The 24,232-nt window shown below is 39.5% G+C and overlaps 1 protein-coding gene across 1 annotated transcript in view; it reads right to left on the bottom strand.

The window, feature by feature from the left end:
• Positions 1-24,232, bottom strand: part of nlk2 (nemo-like kinase, type 2) — a 199,140-nt gene that overhangs the window by 5,967 nt on the left and 168,941 nt on the right. Inside the window, exons 8-9 of the mRNA XM_070857014.1 lie at positions 1,755-1,841; positions 1,008-1,206 (exon numbers count right to left, since the gene is read on the bottom strand). Of these exons, the coding sequence (XP_070713115.1) occupies positions 1,008-1,206; positions 1,755-1,841 (286 nt within the window). The remainder of the gene's footprint in view (positions 1-1,007; positions 1,207-1,754; positions 1,842-24,232) is intronic.

Below are 24,232 nucleotides of genomic sequence, written 5' to 3'. Positions count from 1 at the left end.
TCTCAGCCAGAGATTGTGCATCGCTCAGGAACATCAAAATAAAACAATGCCTTACCAAGAGGAAAAAGATACTCCAATAATTCACATCATGAAAGTAAGCGATTGGCTTTCTACAATTAAGGTTTACAATCCAGACAGAATGTTTGGTATTTTGTGAATGGGATTTTATCTTTAAAAGGTGTTTGTATACCAATAACCCGTAATTATCCTGAGGTAGAGATTATTTTAGAATTATTACATTAGAGCAATGACTTAAAACCAACTGGAATGCATCAATGCATCTTCAACCAAACTTTAGTGAATTACTGAACATCCAGTACTCGATCAAGATGGTTTCCTTTTTCATGAATTAGTTATAGGAGGATTAAAAAATACCCAGGAATGAAAAAGAAAAGGATGACGTAGTAATCCCATACACTACGTGCAATTGAACTGTCTTCCCCCATCTCCAAGTTTCTGTCATCAATCCTTTCTCTGCTGAAGGTAATAAATCACGCTAATGCCACAATAGTTACACAGGTAGTAGCGTCTCTCTCCCTCCCTCCCTCCCTTCCTTCCTTTCCCTCCCCCCCACCCCACCCCCCTTTGCTGAAGCAGCTATTCTTCAGGTAAGTCTGGACTACTGTCAGAGTTGGGAGGCTATTAAGTGTGTGGGGGCCAACATTGAGCCGATCCTGTTATCACCCAGTACTCCCAAGCATACATTTCCAGCAGGAGTAACGGATTGGGGTGAAAACATTGACCAATTGTCGTGCCCCACTGCTACCATCACCCAAACTTAGCAGAGACTAGGCGCTGAACCTGGAACCTTTCTAGTTTGTACGACGCAGTATAACATAACAATGATGTATGTACCCTGCTGTCAGTCCTAAAGTCAGGTCATCAAGAGCAGTATATAAAGTGTCACTTCACCTGCAAAATAATTTTGCTTAAAAATATTAACTATTTCTTAGGCTTCAGAACAAAAAGCTGTAACTATAAGCAGCAGTATTCAAAATTGCACTGACCTTTAACCTGCCGAACAGATGTCAGGTTTTTTTCAAAGCTGTCATCAAATTTGGGATTGGTGATGGGCTCAAAATCATTGGTGTAAACTCGTCCCGTAGAGGTGGTATAACAGCATTTGCACATACAAGTGTGGTACCGGAGCCGTCCTTCATCCAAGTATGGATGAGCCAGGGCATCCTTTGCAGAGATTCTTTTTGACTATGGTATAAGGTTAACAAAAGCTTTAAATACAAATACCAACATAATTTTGTAACGATTTGGCCTGAGAATTCTGCAAAACATACCTTGTTATACAAAACTGTAAGCAAAACATCACTAATTCATTTCAGTTTAAATCTTTACCACCATTATAAAGTTGCTCAGTCGAATCTATTAGTTTCCATGAAAACGCATTAAAATGGGTTTATATGGAGCCAAATATATTAACGAGGTCATTATTAAAATAAAATTGCTGAAATGACATCTCCAGAGTTATCAAATGAAAAATGATAAGACAACTGCAGAAATTCCCAACATTATTGTATCTCATTTCAATGCAAGATAGAGGCTCAGGAACAATAATCTCCAGGATCAGTAACCGAGCACCGTTGCAAAATAATTCAGTAACAGTTAGTGAATATTTTTCTGATTTGAGTTTATAAAATCAGTGCTATGGGTAATGGAGAATAGTATTACTACAGACTAGCTATATTTTCATATACTGAGAGACTTTACAGTAAAACTTGAAAAATAGTCTGCATACTTACAGGATCAAAAACTAACATCCTGCAGAGGAGGTGGACAGCTTCATGGGTAGCCTGGCTGGATAGCGTGTAAAGGACAGGAAGTGATGGCTGCAGGGAGAAAAAAAACCTTGAAGACTTCAATCATTACCAGTAGTATGTCAAACAGGTCACTTAACCTTTTGACAAATACTGCAGAGATAATAATAGGGTAAAAACAAGTTACTGGGATAATAACTTCACCAAAATATTCTCAATTTAGTCTTATGTTCTGGTCTAGTCATTTGATTGATCAAAAAAAGGTCCTCTTTAAAGTCGTGTCATCCTGTGCCCACTGGGACACTTCCATGATGCCCAGAAAGGTTTAAGCAGTTTTAAAAAGTGAATTCCTTTTAAATCATCCAATCCACTTGCAAGATACATAAATGAAAGCTGCATTTGCTTTATAATTGCAGCATTGGTGCCAAGCTGTTTTACTTTAGTTTATATTTTAAATGCAGCTTGAATCGGATTTCAGAGCCTGACCTGAGGTCAATTGAAGTAGAGTGAGAACTCTTGAAGGAGCGAGTCCTTGCCTTCACACCAAATTTACATTCCAAGTTAAGCTGCTTCACATCAATGCAAAAACTTTACTGACCCTTACTTTGCAGATTTGATGATTATTGCCATTTATAAAACTTAATTTGGCAAGCTCGCAAAACCCAAACTTGTGAAACATTGTTACAAACCAATGTGATGCCATCACAATTCACTGTTTAAAGGCAAGGCAATCTACATAGCACTTTAAAGGCATTATTAACCTAGTGATATTTACAAATATCATGCTTCTGTTACAGTTGAATGGACTAATGGCAATATGGTACAAAGTTAAATATTCGCAGAGACATTTTTGTAGAAAGTGATTATGCAAATAGGATTTCGTCAAGCTTGAAAAGCATCAATGCAGATTGCTGTACCAGTCAGTATTAGGTCCACAATTCCTCATGAAGTGAGCTCAACATCTGCGATAAGTGCACAGACAAGATGTTTAGCCATGGGAGAGGAGGAGGTATAGTCAAAGGGTGAGCCAGCCTTCTCATAACTCCATGCTGCTTCAGAACTGATGTAGGCAAGGTCTATGATCAGGTGCGTTGCCCACCAGTCAGGGAATAATTAAAGGGCAGGAGAGGGGAAGTAAGAAGAAAAGTAAGCCTTGCTAGGCCATATCTACGTTAGTCCTTTGGTTAGGATACTGTGCTCATTCCTTTAGGCTATGGTTTGCTGTGGAAAAAATCCTGCCAAAAATCATGGTTGAGAAAGTAAAGCATCTCCATTCTTATGTAAAACCAATCTACCTGTATTAGTTTGGTCAAGCGTGATCAGTGCTTCGATGCTGGGGATGTTGGACTGAGCGAGAACACGGACGTTAGTGCGTCTATCTGCCCACTGTCTGCCCCACTGTGACAGAGACTGTAATTCCCACATTGAACTGTACAGCCACCTGAGAATTCACTTTTAGAGTGGAAGCAAGTCTTCCTCGATTTCAAGGGACTGCCAATGATGATGATTAGTTTCTACATGTCAAGGGCAGTATATTTTAGGTAGCAGCAGAGCACCCTGCAAACCACAGATCCCAGAGTATGTGCCTCCTTAACAATTTATTCACTTTATGCCAAGAGCTATCGGCACAGTGAGCTTTAGAAAACAAACATTTTGTTATTTCACTAAATTGCTCTCAAAACCACTTAAGCATTTAAAACAGGTATTACCACACAAACAGCTCAAACTAGAAATGGAAATTGGATACAATGAACAACCACATGCATACGTTCCAGCAGGGGTCTCCAAATAGCCTTCAGGAAATGGAACTGGAACCCTGGCTGATTTTTGTCTTTACTAACACTGTAGGCAGCAGTCATTCTCTGGTGCTGGCTAGGCTAATTAGCTAACTTAGAGAACAGGGACAGATTTTTGGGCCTTTCCCGGTTTGCAGCTCAGTACCACATATCACAGTACATGTTCCAATTGAACCATCAAGAAAGCTGCTTCATTTATAATTGTATAGGCATTTATATTTTATTTATTGCCATAATCTAGTTGCCCGCAGTCTTGCTTCTAATTAGCCTAAGTACACAGACTGGTTAATTTTAAATTTCTAAAGTTAATGGGACATTAAATTATAAGGTAGGGATACTGTAGCTATTTATAGATTCCATCCAGCAGAATTCTATTATACTTCACCCAAAGATAATAATCACTACCCACAGGACAAATGTATTAAAATAATTGTGTGAACATTTAATGGTCTAAAGTTAGTTATGAGAAATTGTGCTTGGTAAGTTGGTAATGCAATAATAATGGTCAGATGTTTCTACTTCAATGTCATAGTTCATTGTTGCCTTTGATGGGAACACCTCAGGATTAGCAGCCGACAACCTGCACAATTTCCATGTGTCTAAAGCATTCAAATGGAAAACATGGAACTTCCAACGGCACAATCTGACACCTAAGTGAATTTCCCTTTGTTGTAGCCTGTCTGCATCTGCAACACATGTTGGTACTTCCAGTCCTTCAGTAATTGTGTTCTCTTTTCTCCTCTGATCCCTTACAAAACTGAAATCCTAACTATATATTTTTAAAATAATGTTCAAACCACAAAGATTTGATTAGAAACACAGATAATTTCACTTAGCAACAAATTGATTGACAATTAAGTTTCTAAGTAAATATTAAAGGCTGAAATGTTTTTTTAAATAAAAAATACTGCATAAACTAATTTGGCTGGGGGTGGGGGGAGAGATGGGCACCAGGATGTAGCATTAGAAAGGAGAAACAAAGGATTGGGAGACAGATAGTACTAGAGTAAGAAATAGTACTAATTAGGTGGGGTCAGACTAAGAATACAAGGTGGTCTAAAATAGATTTATAGTGCATGTATGTGAATGCACGAAGTGTGGTAAATAAGGTTGCTGAGCTGCAGGCGCAAATAGACACATGGGAATATGATGTCATGGCGATGACGGAGACATGGCTCACAAAAGGGCAGGATTGGGTGCTAAATATTCCTGGATATAAAGTGTTCAGGAAAGATAGGGAAGGCAAGAAAGGAGGTGAGGTCGCAGTATTGATTAAGGAGAATATTAGTGCTGGAGAGAGATGATGTCCTGGTGGGGGTCAAGGATAGAATCTATTTTGTTAGAATTGAAAAACAAGAGAGGTGCCGTTACACTACTAGATGTATTCTATAGGCCGCCAACTGGTGGGAAGGATATAGAGGAGCAAATTTGCAGGGAAATTACAGAGGGGTGCAAGAACTATTGAGTAGTGATAACGGGGGACTTCAATTATCCCAATATAGACAGGGATAGTAATAGCGTGGGCAGAGATTGGGGGAGGGGGGGGGGGGGGGGGGTGAAGAATTTCTGAAGGTTGTTCAGGAGAACTTTCATGATCAGTACGTTGCCGGCCCAATGAGGAAGATCTGGTTCTGGGGAATGAGGTGGGCCAAGTTGAGCAAATGTCAGTAGGGGAATATTTAGGGAACAGTAATCACAGTATCATAAGGTTTAGATCAGCTATGGAAAAGGACAGGGAGCAATCTAGAGTAAAAATACTTAATTGGAGAAAAGCCAATTTCAGTGGGTAGAGAATGGATCTGACCCAGGTAAATTGGAATCAAAGATTGGCAGGCAAAATTGTAATTAAACAATGGGCTGCCTTTAAAGAGATGATTTGGGTACAGTTGAGGTACATTTCCACAAGGGGGAAGGTAGGGCAACCAAAGCCAGAGCTCTCTGGGTGACGAAAGAGAAAGATGGAGCAGAAAAAGGGGGCGTATGACAGGTGTCAGGTTGAGAATACAATTGAGAACCAGGCTGAATCCAGAAAGTTCAGAGAGGAAGTGAAAAAGGAAATAAGAGGGGGCAAAGAGAGAATGAGAATAGATTAGCAGCTAATATAAAAAGGGAATCCAAAAGTCTTCTACAGGCATATAAATAGTAAACAGGTAGTAAGAGGAGTGGTGGGGCCATTTAGGGACCAAAATGGAGACCTATGCATGGAGGCAGAGGTACTAAATGAGTACTTTGCATCCGTCTTTAACAAGGACGAAGATGCTGCCAAAGTCAGTGAACAAGGAGGAAGTTGGAAAAATTGGATGGGATAAAAATTAATGAGGAGGTACTAGAAAGGCTGGCTGTACTTAAAGTAGATAAGTCACTAGGACCAGATGGGATGCATCCTAGGATGCTGAGGGAAGTAAAAGGTGGAAATTGCAAAGGTACTGGCCATAATCTTCCAATCCTCCTTGGATATGGGGCTGGTGCCAGAGGACTGGAGAATTGCAAATGTTACATCGTTGTTCAAAAAAGGGTGCAAGGATATTCCCAGCAACTGCAGGCCAGTCAGTTTAACCTAGTGGGGAAGCTTTTAGAAATGATAATCTGGGGCAAAATTGTCACTTGGACAAGTATGGACTAATTAAGGAAAGCCAGCATGGATTTGTTAAAGGCAAATCCTGTTTAACTAACTTGATTGAATTTTTTGATGAGGTAACAGAGAGGGTTGATGAGGACAATGCGGTTGATGTGATGTATATGGACTTCCAAAAGGTGTTTGATAAAGTGCCACATTTACCAGCAAAGTTGAAGCCCATGGAATAAAAGGGACAGTGGCAGCATTGGCTAAGTGACAGGAAACAGAACAGCAGTGAACGGTTGTTTTTCATACTGGAGGAAGGTATACAGTGGCGTACCACAGGGGTCGGTACTAGGGCCACTGCTTTTCTTAATATATATTAATGACTTAGACTTGGGTGTACAGGGCGCAATTTCAAAATTTGCAGATGACACAAAACTTGGAAGTACAGTGAACAGTGAGGAGGATAACGATACGGTTCAAGACAGACAGACAGACAGGCTGGTGGAATGGGCGGACACGTGGCAGATGAAATTTAAGACAGGAAAGTGCGAAGTGATACAGGAAGAAAAAGGAGAGGCAATATAAATTAAAGGGTACAATTCTAAAGGGGGTGCATGAACAGAGATCTGGGGGTATAGATGCACAAATCATTGAACGTGGCAGGACAGGTTGAGAATGTGGTTAAAAAAGCATATGGGATCCTGGGCTTCATAAATAGAGGCATAGAGCACAAAAGCAAGGAAGTTATGACGAATCTTTATAAAACACTGGTTTGGCCTCAACTGGAGTATTGTGTCCAATTCTGGGCACTGCACTTTAGGAAGGATGTGAAGGCCTTAGAGAGGGTGCAGAAAAGATTTACAAGAATGGCTCCAAGGATGAGGGACCTCAGTTACGTGGATAGACTGAAGAAGCTGGGATTGTTCTCCTTAGCGCTGAAAAGTTGAGGGGAGATTTGATAGAGGTGTTCAAAATCATGAAGTGTCTAGACAGCAAATAGAGAGGAACTGTTCCCAATGGCGGAAGGGTCAAGAACCAAAAGGACACAGATTTAAGTAATTGGCAGAAGAACCAAAGGCGACATGAGGGAAAACTTTTATATGCAGTAAGTGGTTAGGATATGGAATTCACTGCCTGAAGGGATGATGGAGGCAGATTCAATTATGGCATTCAAAAGGGAATTGGATCAGTATCTGAAGGAAAAATAATTGCAGGGCTATGTGGAAAAGGCAGGAGAGTGGGACTAGCTTAAGTGCTCTCAGAGAGCCGGCACGGGCTCGACAGGCTGAATGGCCTCCTTCTGTGCTGTAATCATTCTATGATTCTATTATATAGAACTGAATGAATAGTAATTTCTTCCTTTTCCTCCCAAAATGGTTTACTTTAATTCCCTAAATGCTGGTAACTTCTGGTGCCCTAGCTAAGTGGTTTATTTTCAAGTGTGAGCCTCTACTGAGCGCAAGCAGGTGTTTCAATTGTGGCGGCATCACAACCAAAAGCAATCCTTTCCTTACTTGACATCTAATGCTGCAACAGCAATCAATGGATAGAGATCAGGTTCAAGAACTTGGCCACAATGTCTTCTTCTCAGCTCAGGGACAGAAACCAATTGTAGCATCCAACAGATGCTCCAGCTGAGATGAGATCAGCTAATTCATTACACCAGAGATCAAGCTCAAGACAATATGATTTAGTACACCGTGCAATGCATTTATCCAGAGTTAGTGAGGCAATCATACTGCAGTGTTGGAGCTCTCTTTGCAGTGGAATTGCAGAAAAAAAAACTCCCCATAGCCAGTTAGCTTCAGTTTACTGTGGTAGCAGTACTGAGTTAACTTACTGATTGAGTGTTCACCAGAAAAACAGTAACCATGCGTTTCTCTTTTCTTTCTTCCCCACAAACACTAATTTAATATTTCACTGCTCAGTTAGTGTTCAGGAATATTAAACTATGGCTTTTTGTACATTTTATGGCAATTATCAAATATTACAATGAACTGTAGCAACAGCCTTTTAAAGCTACAGTATAAATGCACATTAAAAGGTTAATATCTAAATTTTTGAAGTTTAAAATTTACATTAAAACATACGATTTACCTTCATTCTCCTTTACCTCCCCGCTCAATCTCATCTTTTACTCCCAAGTTGTGCTGGAACACAACTCTACAGATGGTAGCATCCCTTTTGTATCTTATCCAAATAGCCATTCTTCACACCAACCTACTTAACTGTCAGAGCCATCACACAGCCTATGTCAACTGGTGTCCAGAAACACACACTACCAAAGTCACTTAACAGCAAACAAGGATGTTAGCCGATCTTAAATTTACGTACCCTATAGCGTGTGCGGTATCTAAGAATAAGGGGTCACCCATTTAAAATGGAAACGAGGAAGAATTTCTTCTGAGGGTCGTGGGTCTTTAGAATTCTTTACGCCAGAGAGCTGTGGAGGCTGGGTCACTGAATATATTTAAGGTGGAGATGTAGATTTTTGAAAGATAAGGGAGTCAAGAGTTATGGGTAGAGGGCAGAGAAGTGGAGTTGAGGCCAAAATCAGATCAGCTGTGATCTTATTAAATGGCGGAGCAGACTCGAGGGGCCAGATGGCCGACTCCTGCTCCTATTTCTTATGTTCTTATTCCCCACTGTTACGCAACTAAGGTTGGCAATGGCCAATACCTGTACCACAGACCAGGGCTGTTTATTCGTTGATATAATTCGGTAGTACACCATACAGCGCATTTGACTACACAGAGCCATCAGGGACAATTTTATGGATTTCAATACACACACTAATAATGTGCCAGCACACCAATACTGCAACCTAAATCAAGTCCACAAAATAAGAATTTTGTTTGTACAAGTTACAAAATATAGCTCCTCCATCCAACTGTTGTTCCATCAATTGGAGAGATGCAGAAAACAGGCCAACAGCTACATCACAATCAAATCCTGAAATCAATTTTTTCACAATTTCAGTTCAGATGAGTGAGGACATGAACAAACTTGCAGATCAGTACTGGAGTCACCATATCATGTCTGATTATATTTTCCACATGATCTGAGTCAAAGTAGAGCTGTACTATGAATTATAAACCTAGAACAAAATTGTTATAAAATGATTTAAGAATTGTTTACCACTCTTTCATTTGGTGCAGATGGTCAAAAACATGCATAGACTAGTGACATGCACTACCTAGTAAACTATGAGTAAATATTAACTATTTCAAACATTTTCTGTTTATATTTCAGATTTCCAGCATCCGCAGCATTTTGACTTTGGATTACATATGTGGAGAAACCCATCTAATACTTAATTAGCAGAATTAAAACCATCCACCCAGTATTTGATTCCTGCAGTGAAACCTGTATTAAGCTGTAACAAATGATAGAAAATCATTTCATGGCGTTTTAAAATTTAAGATGGAATCCAGAGCCAGCTGGTCTTGAGCACCAAAAAGGACTCCCTTTGATCCTGCAATTGGATTAGGTTGCTGTGTTATGGCACCAATACCTGCATTTGGTGCAAACAGCAACCATTCTGTATTTCAAGACGGGTCTGTTGATCATGCTGTATCTCGAGTTACACCCAGCTGATTTGTCTGCAAGAGTGTCTCAGCAGCGTGCACAAATATGGTCCAGATCCAGGCTTGCATAAAATGTAAATGTTCTCTTATGTATGCTTCACGTGGTTGCACTTTACATGTATACAGTTTAATATGTTTCAAAGGAATCGAAGAGAACATTTGAAATAGTACTGCTGTGAGTGCTGTAGCAAATTGGTTAAGTTACTGGACTAGTAATCCAAAGAATGCGCGTTCATAGCAGTTGGAGAATTTGAATTCAGTTTAAGAAAAAAAATCTGGAACTAAAAAAAGCTGGTACAGGTAATAGTAAAAATAACCATGAAGCTGTTGAATTGTTGTAAAAACCCAACTAGTTCATTAATGTCCTTTAAGAAAAGCTGCCATCCTCACTGCCCTATATACACACACAAGGCTGACTCTTAATAGCCCGCTAAAGTGGCCAAGCAAGCCACTGAGTTGTATCAAAACAACTCAAGGCAGCCTACCACAATCTTCTCAAGGACAATCATGGATGGCCAATAAATGAGCTTTTCAGCGATGCCCACGTCCCGAGGATGAAATTTAAAAGTTCATCGTAAATTAATAACCAAATCAAAAAGAGCCTGAACCCATGCCTTTCACTGGTTTCTGTTCTATCTGCCTCCTGAAACCCACCTCCTGCTCCCTTGACCCCATTCCCACTAAACTTCCCTTCCTGGCCCCATGCTAACTAACCCTCAGGTAATGTCCAGTTCCTTTTCAAAACATATACTTTGACAACACCTAGCTCGACCTCTCCACCATCTCTTGAACCTTCCAATGCCTGTGTTGTCCGACTGCTTGTCTCAAATCAGGTCTTGAATGAGTCATAATTTACTTCAGGTAAACACTGAAGAGGAATGACATCTGTAAGTTCCAGCCAGAAACTCCATCTCCTTTCCCAACCACCGGCTTGGTTTGAACCAGACTGCTCACAACCACGGGTTCCTATTTGACCTCAAGCTGAGCTTCCGACCCCATAATCTCTCCATTAAAAAAGCAGCCTACATCACCCACCTCTACCTTTGCTTCTGTCTCAGTTGATCTGCTGCTGATATTCTGTTCATGCATGGGTCACCTCCAGACTCCACTATTCCGATGCTCTCCTGGTTGGTCTCAAACTCCACGCTCAAAACGTCAGCTCAACCAAATCTGCTGCTCGCATCCAATCCTGCATTAAGTCCTGTTCACCCATAATTCCTGAACTTAATGATCTACACTGGCTCTTAAAATTCATCCTCGTGTTTAAATTCCTTTGTAACCTCACCCTCTCCATTCTCTGTAACCTCCTGCAGCCCTACAATTCCCCCCAGAAGTCTTTTTGATTCCCTTCATCCCACTCTTGGCCACCTAGGCCCCATGCTCTGGAATTCTCTCCCTAAGGGACCACTTCTCTCCACCTTCCTTTAAGACGCTTTGACCAAGCTTTTAGTTATCCCTTCTAATATCTCCATCTTTGGCTCAGTGCCCATTTTTGATTATACCTCTCAAGTACCTTGGGATGTTTTTCTACATTAAAAGGTGCTATGTAAATGCAAGTTGTTGATGGCTTCCATGTAAGAAAGGAGTTTATATAACGCTTTTAATGTCCTCAGGATATCCTAAAATGCTTCCCAGCCAATTACACTTATGTAGTCACTTATGGAGGCAGGAGAATACTGTAGCCAATTTACCTGCAAACTGCAATGGGATGAATGACCAATGAATTTGTTCTGGGTTGAAGGAGGAATGTTGGTCAGAACATTGACAATTCTCTGTTCTGCAAATAATGCCTTGGATCTTTTACCTCCCCAAACGACTAATATTTCATCTGAAAGTTGCTCCCCCCTTAGCCTAAATTATGAGCTCAAATGGGTCTTAAACCCACAACTTTCTAACTCTTGGGGCAATTGTACTGAAATTGCACGGTAGGTTAATAAACCATTGATGTGGTGCCAGAAGGTCACAAGGCTAATTCCTGATGCTAGAGGACTGATTTATGAGGAAAGGCTAGAAAAACTTGGACTTTCAGTCTTGAAAAGGGAGTGTGAACGTACTTTATAGAGCTATAAAGTGGAATGGAAAGAATTAATCCTGAGCACTATAATCACGAGCGCAGTTCAATAAGCACACACTGCTAAAAGGCATGTTCAGGACTGAGGTCAGAAAGCACTTCTTCAAAGTGATACCTCGTTTGGTCTTCCAGATAAGGTAATGAAGTCAAAAACTCTGGAATCATTGAAGAAACAATTAGACGCTCTGATGGGACAATCTATGGAAGAATGAACACGATAGGGCAAATAGCCACCCTGATGTATTGATTTTGTGATGAAGAAGCCTTAAGGTATTCAATTATTTGTCACCAAGAACTCACAATTCAAGGCATGAGCCACCTTTCACTCCCTTATCATGCTCCAGGTTTTGGATTTGCAAAAAGGCAGCAGCTCTGTGCAGTAAATAGTGCTGATTTGTACAAGGACAAAGATCAAATCAAATCACAAAGCTAGTGTTTGCGAGAAAAACGAGCTGCTTCAATCAGGGTCCAAGATTCTATCAAGAATGAGGCATGGCAAATGAAATGTCATAACCAAATGAAGTCTTCACGTGAAGCAGAGTTAGAGGACTGGGGATAACTGGACTAAGCCATGCATATGTAATTCACTAATTTCTAAGCTGTATATACTGTCCTTATTTTCAGATTTCCATTATAAATTTTTAGGTTGAAATTTTACTGAAAACTCCCTATGCAACCAACCTCGTGTTAAGATGCAATGCCTCTACTAGCAGTAAAGTGTAATTACAGCAAAAAATACTTTAAGGCTTACATTTATATAGCGCCTTTCATGACCACCGGACATCTCAAATCACTTTACAGCCAAGTACTTTTGGAGTGTATTCACTGTTGTAATGTGGGAAACACGACAGCCAATTTGCATACAGCAAGCTTCCACAAACAGCAATGTGACAATGACCAGAGTCTGTTTTTGTTATGCTGATTGAGGGATAAATATTGGCCAGGACACCGCGGATAACAATCCCGCTCTTCGAAATCGTGCCACAGGATCTTTTACGTCCACCCGAGAGCGCAGACGGAGCCTCGGTTTAACGTCTCAGCCAAAGATCGGCACCTCCGCCAGTGCAGCACTCCTTCAGTAGTGCACTGGAATAGCAGCCTAGATTTATGTGCTTACCCTGAACCCACAACCTTCTGACTCAGAGGCGAGTGTGCTACCCGCTGAGCCACAGCTGTCAAGTTTACATCGAGTTTCCATTATAAATATGGGCATGGGAATTAATTATGGGAAAGTTGACCAGAAGTGTATGCAGGCACAAGATTTTGAATATATTAGAGAACAGTGCATCCAGCGACAATAGATATATCATGAATTTAATGCTAGCAGTTTGAGAGCATAATAGCAATGGATAAATTGTATGGGGGCTTCCATATAAAATGTAAACTGCACCTTTGACACCCTAGAAATGGAATATACCTTGGATGGGTCAAAAGCACAGTATTTGCTCCAGACTTTGCCAATGGCTGATGTCATGTTACTGGAGTTCACAGATGGTTTCATTTTCCTGCCAGAGAGGAAGCAGCAATGGGGACTTAAAGTAAAATATAAAAATAAAATAAAAATAAAAAAGTAAGATAACCTGATCATCACATTTCACTGCATCACAATCTAGTCTATAGAATTTTGGGGAATAAATCAGTGAAAATATGGGGGGGGGGGGGGGGGGGGGGGAGAAAGAGAAAGGGAGGAGAAGAATTGCCAACATGTGTAATGTGATGCTTACAAGTATAAATTAAGACACAGAATATAAGACTACAGAAAGTTATGAAAGGGCATTATTGTAATAAACCATTTTACCCATGTAAGATTAGAAAGTATTTAATTGAGGACCTATTACTTTTGTTAATAGTGTTGATATTAGCATCAGTGTAAACAATGATTCCTATCATCCCATTGTTTGCAGGCTATCTTCAAAACCTGATGTTAAATAGCTGAATTGAAGTGAATACAAGTCCAACCTCTATGCTGCGAAAGGGTTATGAACAAAGCCGAGACAAAAGAGATCTTCTCATGCATATACATAACTTGCAATGCCATTTAGGAGCTGAAATGTTAACAGACTCTATATTCAGTACCTTTTGCCCATATTATATTGGGAATTACTTTACCCTCACCTGGTTTAATTTTGGCAGTGGATCAATCAATTATCCACCAATGCCTAAACTAAGCACATTAAAAAAAAAACATACAAATCAGCTTCTTTTTCAATTTAGAAGCTGTATTCTTTTACAATGTCAGCAATTCACAAGAATACAGAATTACTTAAGAAAAATTGCATAAACACAGGAAAGCACAGCAATGTTGTAAAGGAAATCACTTAAAACCTGCCTCTGTTTGTTATACATGTAAAGAAATTTTCTGGAAAATACTAGATGTGGATAATGCAATACCATTTCTAACATGATTTAATTAATACATTTTATACTTCATTAATATCGTAGGAGGAGGAAAAATAGATTTGTTACGATAGATTCCAAAGATGAGAAGAATCCTCATTGATTACCATAATCACTTATTACAAAGACATCTATTTCTACAACTAGGATAAAAACATTTTATTTTCCATCTCTAAAAAAAACTTTATTTGATCTCTTACTGTGCTTCATCAAATTCCTGGTTACATCATTGCTAAATGGCTGTCGAAGAACCTAAAGCAGTAAAAAGGCCATTCAGTCCATCAAACCCATTCCTTCTACAGACCAAGAAATCATTTCATTATAGGCTCCACCCAACCCATTTAATCTCCTGTGTAAAGTGCCCTGACAGGCTTCCACAAAATGATTTGAAATATGCAACAGAAAAACAGCATCAGTTACATGACCATTAAAGAAAATCATTCACAATAGCCGATAGCTGGTGTTCTTCACATTTAAAACATTTTTGGTGAATAAGAAACTATATTTGCACAAATTCTGTACGAGGATTAGTCACTTTAAAATGGCACTGCATGCAAAGAAAAAGTTTGTCAAACATAATTGGCATGCATCATTGAATCACTGGAGCATGACAAAAGATCCATCTCTCCTTAATCTCAAAAAAATCTGCCTAACACTTCATGAAAATAATGACCCAATAAATTTCTCTCATTCCTTTCCCCCTCAAGCCATCAATTAGACTTTCACTCAAAGCATGGGGAGGCAGTGACATGCATTTAGGCCCCCTTCATAACCATGTGAACCAGTGTTGGGTGGTGTACAAAAGCAGGCGAATAAGACTCCCTCAGATTTCCTCCTGTTGGAATGCATCAGGTTTGTGCTTGGTACCAAACCAAAACAGGTCTTTAATTCAGAGCTGGAGTTGAACACGCATATCACCACTCAATACCATCACTCAAACCAAATACCTATAGAAGGAAGTGTGATTCAATCATTACTATGGATACAAGTATGTGGGGGAGGGGGGTGGGGGGAAGGAACTGATTAGAATAGTGAATAAGCTGCAACAAATGGTATTTAAATAACTTCGCTACATTTCATAATATGGGAAATTGTGGAGGCCAAATATGTTCATTAAAAAGATTGTATAATTTAAATCCAAAACTACTAAAACATCCTTTAATGGAGTGGAACAAGAGAGTGTCTACCTGCCCCCAATCCATCTATCATACAATCAGTGCATTCAAGGGTGACGAAAAGGTCCTCCCTATATAGTACACATTAGAAACTATTCAACTTCTGGAGTCTTGTTTTTAAAGTGTTATGGTAACCGTACAGCTGGGATAAACCTGTCTGAATCTCAGAGTTCTCAGATTGTCAGGAGCCTTAGAGCACACTGGACCTTTGTCTGCAAAATAATTGATTGTCATTTTAGAAGAAAAGAAATCCACTGCTTTTCCTTTCCTTCCTATTCTGCATTTGCAGTTAGAGGAAAACTCAATTTCCGAGAGGGCACCTGCTGGCTATGGAACCGTACCACAAAGTTAATACTTTCAGGAGAGGAAAGAGTACAATGTAGCAGGAAAACTAAGATTCATTCTTCATATGAAACAGTTTAGGTATCTGGGAATTGAAATTTACTCCATGAAGGATGCGCTATGTTTTACTGTACATGTGAATATTACTCCCAGTAATAGCAAACCAAATTTCAACTACTGTAATTAATGGTAGGAGGGACCCAACATATTTCCCCCCAACAGCAATACAGCAAAAACTGGAGCAATGACTAATTTAAGATTATTTTTTGTTGAGTACCTTCTCTACCCAAAGCTATGCAACTTCTGCAGTCTCTGCTTATGCTGCTCAGACCAGCTGCTGAGAGGTGCTTCCTTAGCAATGAGATAACTCGGGTGAAGGTGGGTAGGTGTTTCAAAATGCCATATCCAAATGAAAAAACAGTAAATGATTCAGATGCAAAGAATTACTTTAATCGATTAGATATTTTGTGCACAGCAAAATCCCATGATGAGTTGAATGGCTAATTAATCTGTTCTTGGTGGCATTGGTTGGAGTAATGAGACAGCACTCCCCGCTCTTCAAATAGTGCCACAAGATGATTAGCTGCTTTCATACTGCAGTAAGAACTGTGCTTTGATCCCAGCTCTCACCAAGTGCTCGCTGGTATATTACTCTAATAACATTCATTACGTGAGCTTGCATAATGTGTATTGGTAGGTTATTCGATTGTAGGGACATCACAGCCAAGTTTTGATCCTTTTCTCACTAAATGTGCATAGTCAGTCAGAAGTTCCTAGATAATACTGATCATGCAGATAGCTGCAATGCCAAAGCAAACTTAGCAGATTTGCTAGTCAGTGGCTCGGAACCAGCCTGGATAATACTACTCATGCAAACAGCTGCAACCCAGACAAACTTGCCAGGGCTCGCCAAGACCAGTGGCTATAACGACCGAGTTTTCCTGTCTGTTGGCCTTGGTGAATCATGACAAGTTTACTTTTGGGTTGCAAATGATAGGGAGACAGTGACACTATATGGGTCTGGCACAATATAAAAGCATCTTTAAATGTCCACCAGAACCAGTGAAATAGGCAAAAAGATCCTTGGTTTTAAAATTTCCTCCCAGTGAGCAGCATTTTCAACAGTGCAACAAACCCTCGGTACTGTATTGAAGTGCAAGCTTAGTTAAAGTCCTGAACCTACAAGCTCTGACTTGGGGTACTATTAATTGAACAACCACAACTTCAAGGATTATAGGATCCGAGCAAACTGCAAAGCAATTAAATTATATAGGTGAAATAATTATAATCACAGTGATTTATAGAACAAAAAATGATAGATTTCTACTAGAGAGATGCATTATACGCTTACAAAATTTGGTTTTGTATCCAAAATATAACTTTAGTACAAGTGACTTATTGGAGTTTCAAAGTAAACAGGAATGTCAGACATGATTCTTTCAGACAGACACATTTGTATTCCAAGTAGGACTGGACTGCCAGCATTCCAATTTGTTCACTCAGCTGTCGATATTGAAAACATCCTGAACCAATCACTTGCAGTGACTAGGAATGCAAATGTTTTTTCAGCAAAGATAGAGCTAAAGCAACCTGGGGGGAGCAGGGGAGAAGGGAAAGCAAAATTACTAAAGATGTAGCAGTGTAAAAACTAGGTCACTTTTAGTAGTTGAATGTTGACAAAGCCTCGATGACTCAGTACATTTTACCTCTGACTAGTGCATGGTTTTTATTAAAAACTGAAGCAGTACAGGGATATTAAAGACAAAAAATGATCCAGCTGACTCATCTGAAGCCTAAGGTGTTGTTTTTCTCCCTCTTGTCCATATTCCCATCTCCTGCCGGGATGTTAACATTTCTGTTTAGAAAGCAACATTAGGCCGACTGTGCACATCCCAATTGTTTAATGCATTGCCTTAGACTTCTCTAGTCGCCTTCAAGATATTTTAGTTTTAGTGAATCATTCAACATATTAGAGCAGCTTTTTCCAAATACTGTATATCCCATCAGCACTGGGTAAAGATTTTTCAGATTGGAAAGAAATCCAAAACCTCAGCTGTAGCTTTGCAGACCTTGTACGGTATTGATTTGCAATTGTTCTACCATGCCCTTTACATTAGTGATGATGCCATTAGGTCTGCGCATTATTTTCACTGTCATCCATCTAAGGTTCAGACAAGTGGATTTTATGAAGAAGCTGAATGAACAAGTCATGCACGAGGACTTTCCAAGGTACCTATGCACATTTTACAATTTTTCTTTTTCAGAACTAAAATCTCAAAGCGGATATAAATGATTAAAAACAATTGCACAATTAGCTTGTCTAATGCAAATTGAGAGCGGGATTTGAGGACTTTGCGACCGGGTTTTCACCGCGTTTTGACCCTCCGTGGTGAAAACCTGGTCGGGATCCTCGCTCGTTGTTTGCGGCGGCGGCCGGGGAGAGGTGCACTGACGTGTAATGCGGATTGCATTACTGTTGTACTTTTGACACTCTCCTGACCCGTACACCGCGCCCAGAATCGTGACAAGTCAAACCTGTGTGCAGCCCTGCCAGCAGTAGTAAGAAAACCTGCAAAAAGTTAAAGTTTTTATTTAAAAATTTTCTTCAGCAATTTGGTAGCTAAGGGTTTTGTATATGTTTTTGCAATTTTTTTTGAATGACCCCTCCCCCCCACCACCCCCCACAGGCCTCTCGCAGCGTGAACGACCTCGGACTAAAGTTGCCGAAACTCACGTTGTGCGCTGCGAATAGTCGTGGAACGTCACCCTTACCGATGCGCCCCTGGCGCAGATGTAAAGGCCAAGAGTTCAGCCTAAAACCGATAGTGCAACAACGGTAATTTTCACATATTGCTATCGTTTTCGCTGAAAACCCCAAAAGTCGAAAATCCGGCCCTGAGGATATAACCTCATTCACTGACAGCACCAGAATGGTATGCACAAAAAGTTCCATTCAAAATGGGAATGCAATTAATTATATTTAAAACCTGCAAAAGCACCAAAACTGTACACAATGTAATAAATAAGGAGCTATAGCTATGAAATATGTACCTTAAACAGGTGGTGTGATGAACTTAGGGCTAGAACTGCTCATCAAGTTCACATTTTAGAATGCAATAATGAAGTGTGATGCCTGTGCTAGATCTCTGTCTTAAATCTAAAAGTTAGAGATAAATTGGCAATGTTTAATATTCCATGTTTAAGTTCAATCTAAAGAAATGTAGAATAGACTCTTTCACAGTTCTAAAGTGCTACAGCCACATTTATAAAGGTAATTCCTATTATACTACCTATGTTATATATTTGCATTGAAGTACTAAGTTCCCACAAATGTTTAAGCAGAGCATACATATATATTTCTTCCTGTTGGCAAGAAAATATTAAAAAGTTTTAAAATGAAATCTAGTATATAAACACATGACCAATCAGAACAAAAGTAAAAATGTGATTTAAAAATGAGATACTAGTTCTAAAAATGTTTAATTTACAGCTCGTGTGTTACTAGTTATGACAATGGTTGAGATGCTGTTGCTATGTAGTGCCAACAAAGGGGTGGGGGAAGAGGAGAGCTGGTTTCCCCTTGAGTTAGCACCATCTGCAATTTGAGGGACTTTAACACACACACCATTCATGAAGAATCCTAGTTTGTGTTTTGGCAGCATTGAGGCAATTATGTGGACCTCAGATTCTTCAAAAAGTGTCAGAAACTAAAGGATGGATTTGTAAGTATTTATCATGCCAATAGGAAGGTTATATACACATGTGCAGTCTGCTTAAGTATTTGTGGGAACTTAGTACTTAACTGCAAATATATAGGTGGCAGAATAGGAACTACCTTGATAAATGTGACTGTAGCATTTCAGAACAGTAAATAGCATTTTCTACATTTCTTTAGATTGCACCTAAGCATGGAATATTATACAAGGAATAAACATAGTACAATATTAATTTAATGAATCACAACTTGTATTTGAGGTCAACAGCAAATTCATAAATAGTGAGTACACTGGATTATTTTACAGAAAAAGCTATGCTGCAATTATATCAACATTGGAAATCAACAATGTGAATTGGTTTTAATGGTGCAATCAATTAGAAAAACCAGGAGAGAGATTCATTTACAAATCCTACAAGTTACAATCTTCTCTAGCACTTCATGAGCCTTTAATTTTGCCATAAATTCTTCTGTGAGCAAATCTTGTCAACTAACTTCTGAAAGTCAGGATATGCAACAGCAACCACATTTCTTTCATCAGCTGCAAGTCCATTCATAATTAACATTTTCACAAGCTTACTCTGAATAGGGGCTTAACACTTTGCACAAAATATTTTAATAATTTAAGTATGATTTATCATCAATTTGCTGTGCTCTTAAGGGGCAATGGTGAAAGTCATAACATTTTATGCCGAAGTCAGGGTCCATCTATGATTATTAAATGTCAGACATAGCCCACTGCAGAAAACTTTCAATGGTATTTATTATTCATAAGAACCCAAGGAATGTTCTTATGCAATTACATGTTCAAAAGTACTTTACCATATTATGCTGTACATATTTCATTCACCCAGCCTCCAATTAAATGTCAACCACCAGGTGAATTATAATTCAAGACTTTATCCTTAGTTGTAATCTGGAAATAAAGTAAAGTAACCACACCTTACCTGTAGTTTGTGATTTTAGTTAACTAAAAACTTGACTACGTAAAGTAAGTGGAGAATGCAAATATTCATCCAGGAAATGTCATGCTAAGGATTGAACCAGCATTTCAGCTGGACAATTACAATTCAAGTCTAGGACTAATGTTTAAAATATCTTGGAAATTTAGTGTTCGCTAGATATCAGGTTACATAAATATTTCTTATGGAAGGTCATTTTCAAGATGGCACCCTGTTTAAGTGTCAAAACATGCCTATTCCAATTTTAAAAAAAAATTTTTTTTTTTTTTTTTTTTAAGTAGGAGATTTGAAACAATCCCTTCAAAAATGGATAGGATTCTAATTCAATGCATACCGTGAGATTTTTCAATCATATTACTACATTTCCAATTACTAAAACTACAGCTAAAACTATACTGGAAAAATATAGCTAGTTTTTCAAAAGGTTGCTCAAAGATAATGATAAGCCTCAGATAATGAGTTCATAACATTAACTGCTATTTATTTCTCAGTTGCAGAGGTCACAGGCATGATTAAGACAGAAACAGAAAAAAGTGCAACTTGATCCAATGGACGGAAGTTTGCCAGCTTAAGTGGAAGCGCAGCAAAAAGAAAGACGACTCAATATTCTGCTGTAAGATAGTCAATACTGTACTGTGAAAGTTTAGGCTGACACTGATCAATGTTTAGTACCAAAGGCTACCAATATGACATTAGATTAGACATTGAACCATGTACAGCAGACCCTCAAGTTGCTGGAGATATAGCACCAACGGTGTCTCTGCAAGATCCTACAAATCCCCTGGGAGGACAGGCGCACCAACATCAGCATCTTCGTCCAGGTTAACATCCCCAGCATTGAAGCGTTCGATCAGCTCCGCTGGGCAGGCCACATGTGTCTGGCATGCGAACTGAGACTCCCAAAGCAAGTGCTCTAATCGGAACTCCTTCATGGCAAACGAGTCAACAGTGGGCAGCAGAAACGCTACAAGGACACCCTCAAAGCACGATACCCCCACTGACACCTGGGAGTCCCTGGCCCAAGACCGCCCTAAGTGGAGGAAGTGCATCTGAGAGTGAGCTGAGCACCTCGAGTCTAAACGCCGAGAGCATGCAAAAATCAAGCGCAGGCAGCGGAAAGAGCATGCGGCAAACCAGTTCCACCCACACCTTTCCTCAACAACTATCTGTGCCACCTGTGATAAGAGTCTGTGGCTCTTGTATTGGACTCACTTCAGGAGTGGAAGCAAGTCTTCCTCGATTCTGAGGGACTGCCTACGATGATGAGATTAGACATTATCCAGATCATTAGTGGAAGGAAAGCCATTATTTGTTTTGGAGTCAGTATGCTATTTGTCACGTACTTCAAAAAAGTGTTGCAGCATCTTTCATGTATCCAAAGTTCTTCAAGCATTTTTAATATATATTACTACAGCTGAAAAAGTCCTTTCTTTCTATTTATTCTAATTCTCCCTAAACAGTTCCAAAAATTGTAATTACTTTCCAGAGAACATGCAGTTTTCAATACAGATCACCGATAGATGAGGTTTTTAATCTCGTCCTACAATTCTGTACTGTTCTGTGATGGGACTCGAGTGCTCTCACCCCACATAACTACAGATTTTCCCCATCTTAGTGTAATATAGGAAAGTAGCAACATAGGAACATCTAGGGCTGTAAAAGACTGCAGTCCATCTGATAAGTCCCAAAATCTACTCTCATTCAACCGCATATTCCCTCAAATATCTATCCAATTCTCCCTTCGATCTTCCTACTCTACTTGTTCCAGTTAGCACTACATCATCCAACTCAATGGAGTAGGGGATTGCACTTGTGTGTTGGTACTTCAACACAAGATGTACTCACTTTATGCATAGGGTGGTGAATGGGTGGAGCAGATCTCCCAGGGACCACTCCAGAATGGAAAATGCTCCAATTTCCACAATCTAAAAGATGTTCTTCAGCAAAGGAATTTGTACCGTTACAATATGATTTACACCACGTATTTTTTTCCTCATTCCAGGATCTGGAAACACAGCTGAGCAAGTTCCGACAGCAGAGTTTGTTTGCATAGAAATTTAAATATTTGCACTTTAGATGGAAAGCTTCAATAACTTAAAATCATTCTTGGGTTCTCTACTGTTCCTAGGGCAACCCTCATTCCCCAGGTAACTTACAGTTTCAGGCCCAATCAGTGCTGTTCAGTATTTGGCTGCCAAATGTTGCACTTCAATTTGCCCTCAGGAGAACACCTGCCCACTTACTTGGTGCCTCATTCTAGCAACATGAATGAGTCAGAAATTTACGATGCGTGGATTCACACATCATGCCATGCTGTGGAATTTTGATATAATGGCCTGGATTTTGCAATAAAAGTAACAGCAATGATAGCAGCGCTCTGTTAAGGAGTAAATTGGACAGCGTACATGCGCAATTAAATGCAGAAATCAGGAAGTTGCTACATGAATCGTCCTGCTCCTCCAGAAGCTGCGCTATAAAACAATCCCTCGCCATGAGACTCAGCATTCAAATACATGAAGGGAGTGATGATGGGGTACTTGCCCACTAAACTCACCAGAAAATGTTAGGGCTTGTCCATTCAAGTGCAAGTGAATTTTTAACAGCATGGTAAGTCTTAATTATTGTCAAGCAACACCTCTGGCACTGAAAATTAACTTACAAATGTGTTGTCTCATTCCTTCATACTTTAATTATTGTTGGAGATTTAAAAAAAAAACTTTTTTGTAAAACTCTTAGTCTCTTCTCTCTTGCTTCATCCCATCTATCTATTTTGCCTGCTGTACATGATTTGGCATTGAATTATCTATTCTAACTTACACTTCTTGGTTTAGACATTACATGGCTCAGTGAGGATTATTCAATCTAATTGGTTGAGGAGATACACAGTTGCTTGTCCTGTTCACACAAGCTCCAGATGCCCTGAAGAGGCCATCAACTGCTTCGGATTTCTAACTACCACAAATTCCAGTGCAAAAGCCCATACAAATTCTGTGGGCAAGTGTACGTGTAATGAACAGCTACCATCGGTCGTTCATCACTAACTGCAAAATCCAGGCCATCTCTAAAACCTGTTAATACAAGTTTTTTTTCCAAAAGCTATGACACACGAGTACACATACATTTAAAATTCTGGGATTATGAATCCTTAAAATCTTCACTACCATGCAGCACAAAGATGGCCAACAGACAGAATTCTGATGCTCTTTTATTCAACTGAAGCTCTCAAACTGTAATTCAGCATATTCTTGTATATTGAATTTGACTGTACTAAGTAACTAAAAACTTGTACATAATAGATCTACTTGACCAAGTGCTTGCATGGATAGCACCGTTGAGTGTTCTGGTTTTTACATACAGAACATTTGAAAGTTGAACTGCTCAAGAGGATTTTAGTGCAAGGGCAGCAATTTGTTGGCAGGAAGAGATCTCAACAATCCCATTTCCTGTGTCTGCTAACCTAGTTACCGCAATCTGGCATACAGTATTTTGTTAACTTCCAAGTCATTCATGCATAGGCTAAACACAACCAGCTCTACGCCAGAAACACGCTCGTGAAACAGTGTGCCTTCGGACAAGATGCTTGAGAACTTCAAAAAGGCCCATGGTCAAATATTTTCAGTTCAAATATTGATTAAAACAAATAATGGCACTGAGGCACATTTATACCGTAACTATGTTCTTTGTTTTCAGATTTATTCAAACAAGAGTCCCTTTTTGATTTAAACATATCAATATATGGCCGACAGAACAAAATGATCCCCTGCAGTCATGGTGAACCAAAGGGTCAAACAGCATAAGATCCTTCCCCACTTAGGTTGCTGCTGTCAATATCAGATAGAGGTCTCCATCTGGAAG

This window comes from Pristiophorus japonicus, chromosome 16 (assembly GCF_044704955.1).
Source record: "Pristiophorus japonicus isolate sPriJap1 chromosome 16, sPriJap1.hap1, whole genome shotgun sequence".
Taxonomy (NCBI): domain Eukaryota; kingdom Metazoa; phylum Chordata; class Chondrichthyes; family Pristiophoridae; genus Pristiophorus; species Pristiophorus japonicus.
The sequence above is the reverse complement of the archived record's forward strand: the minus strand, read 5'-3'. Positions and strand labels throughout refer to the sequence as shown.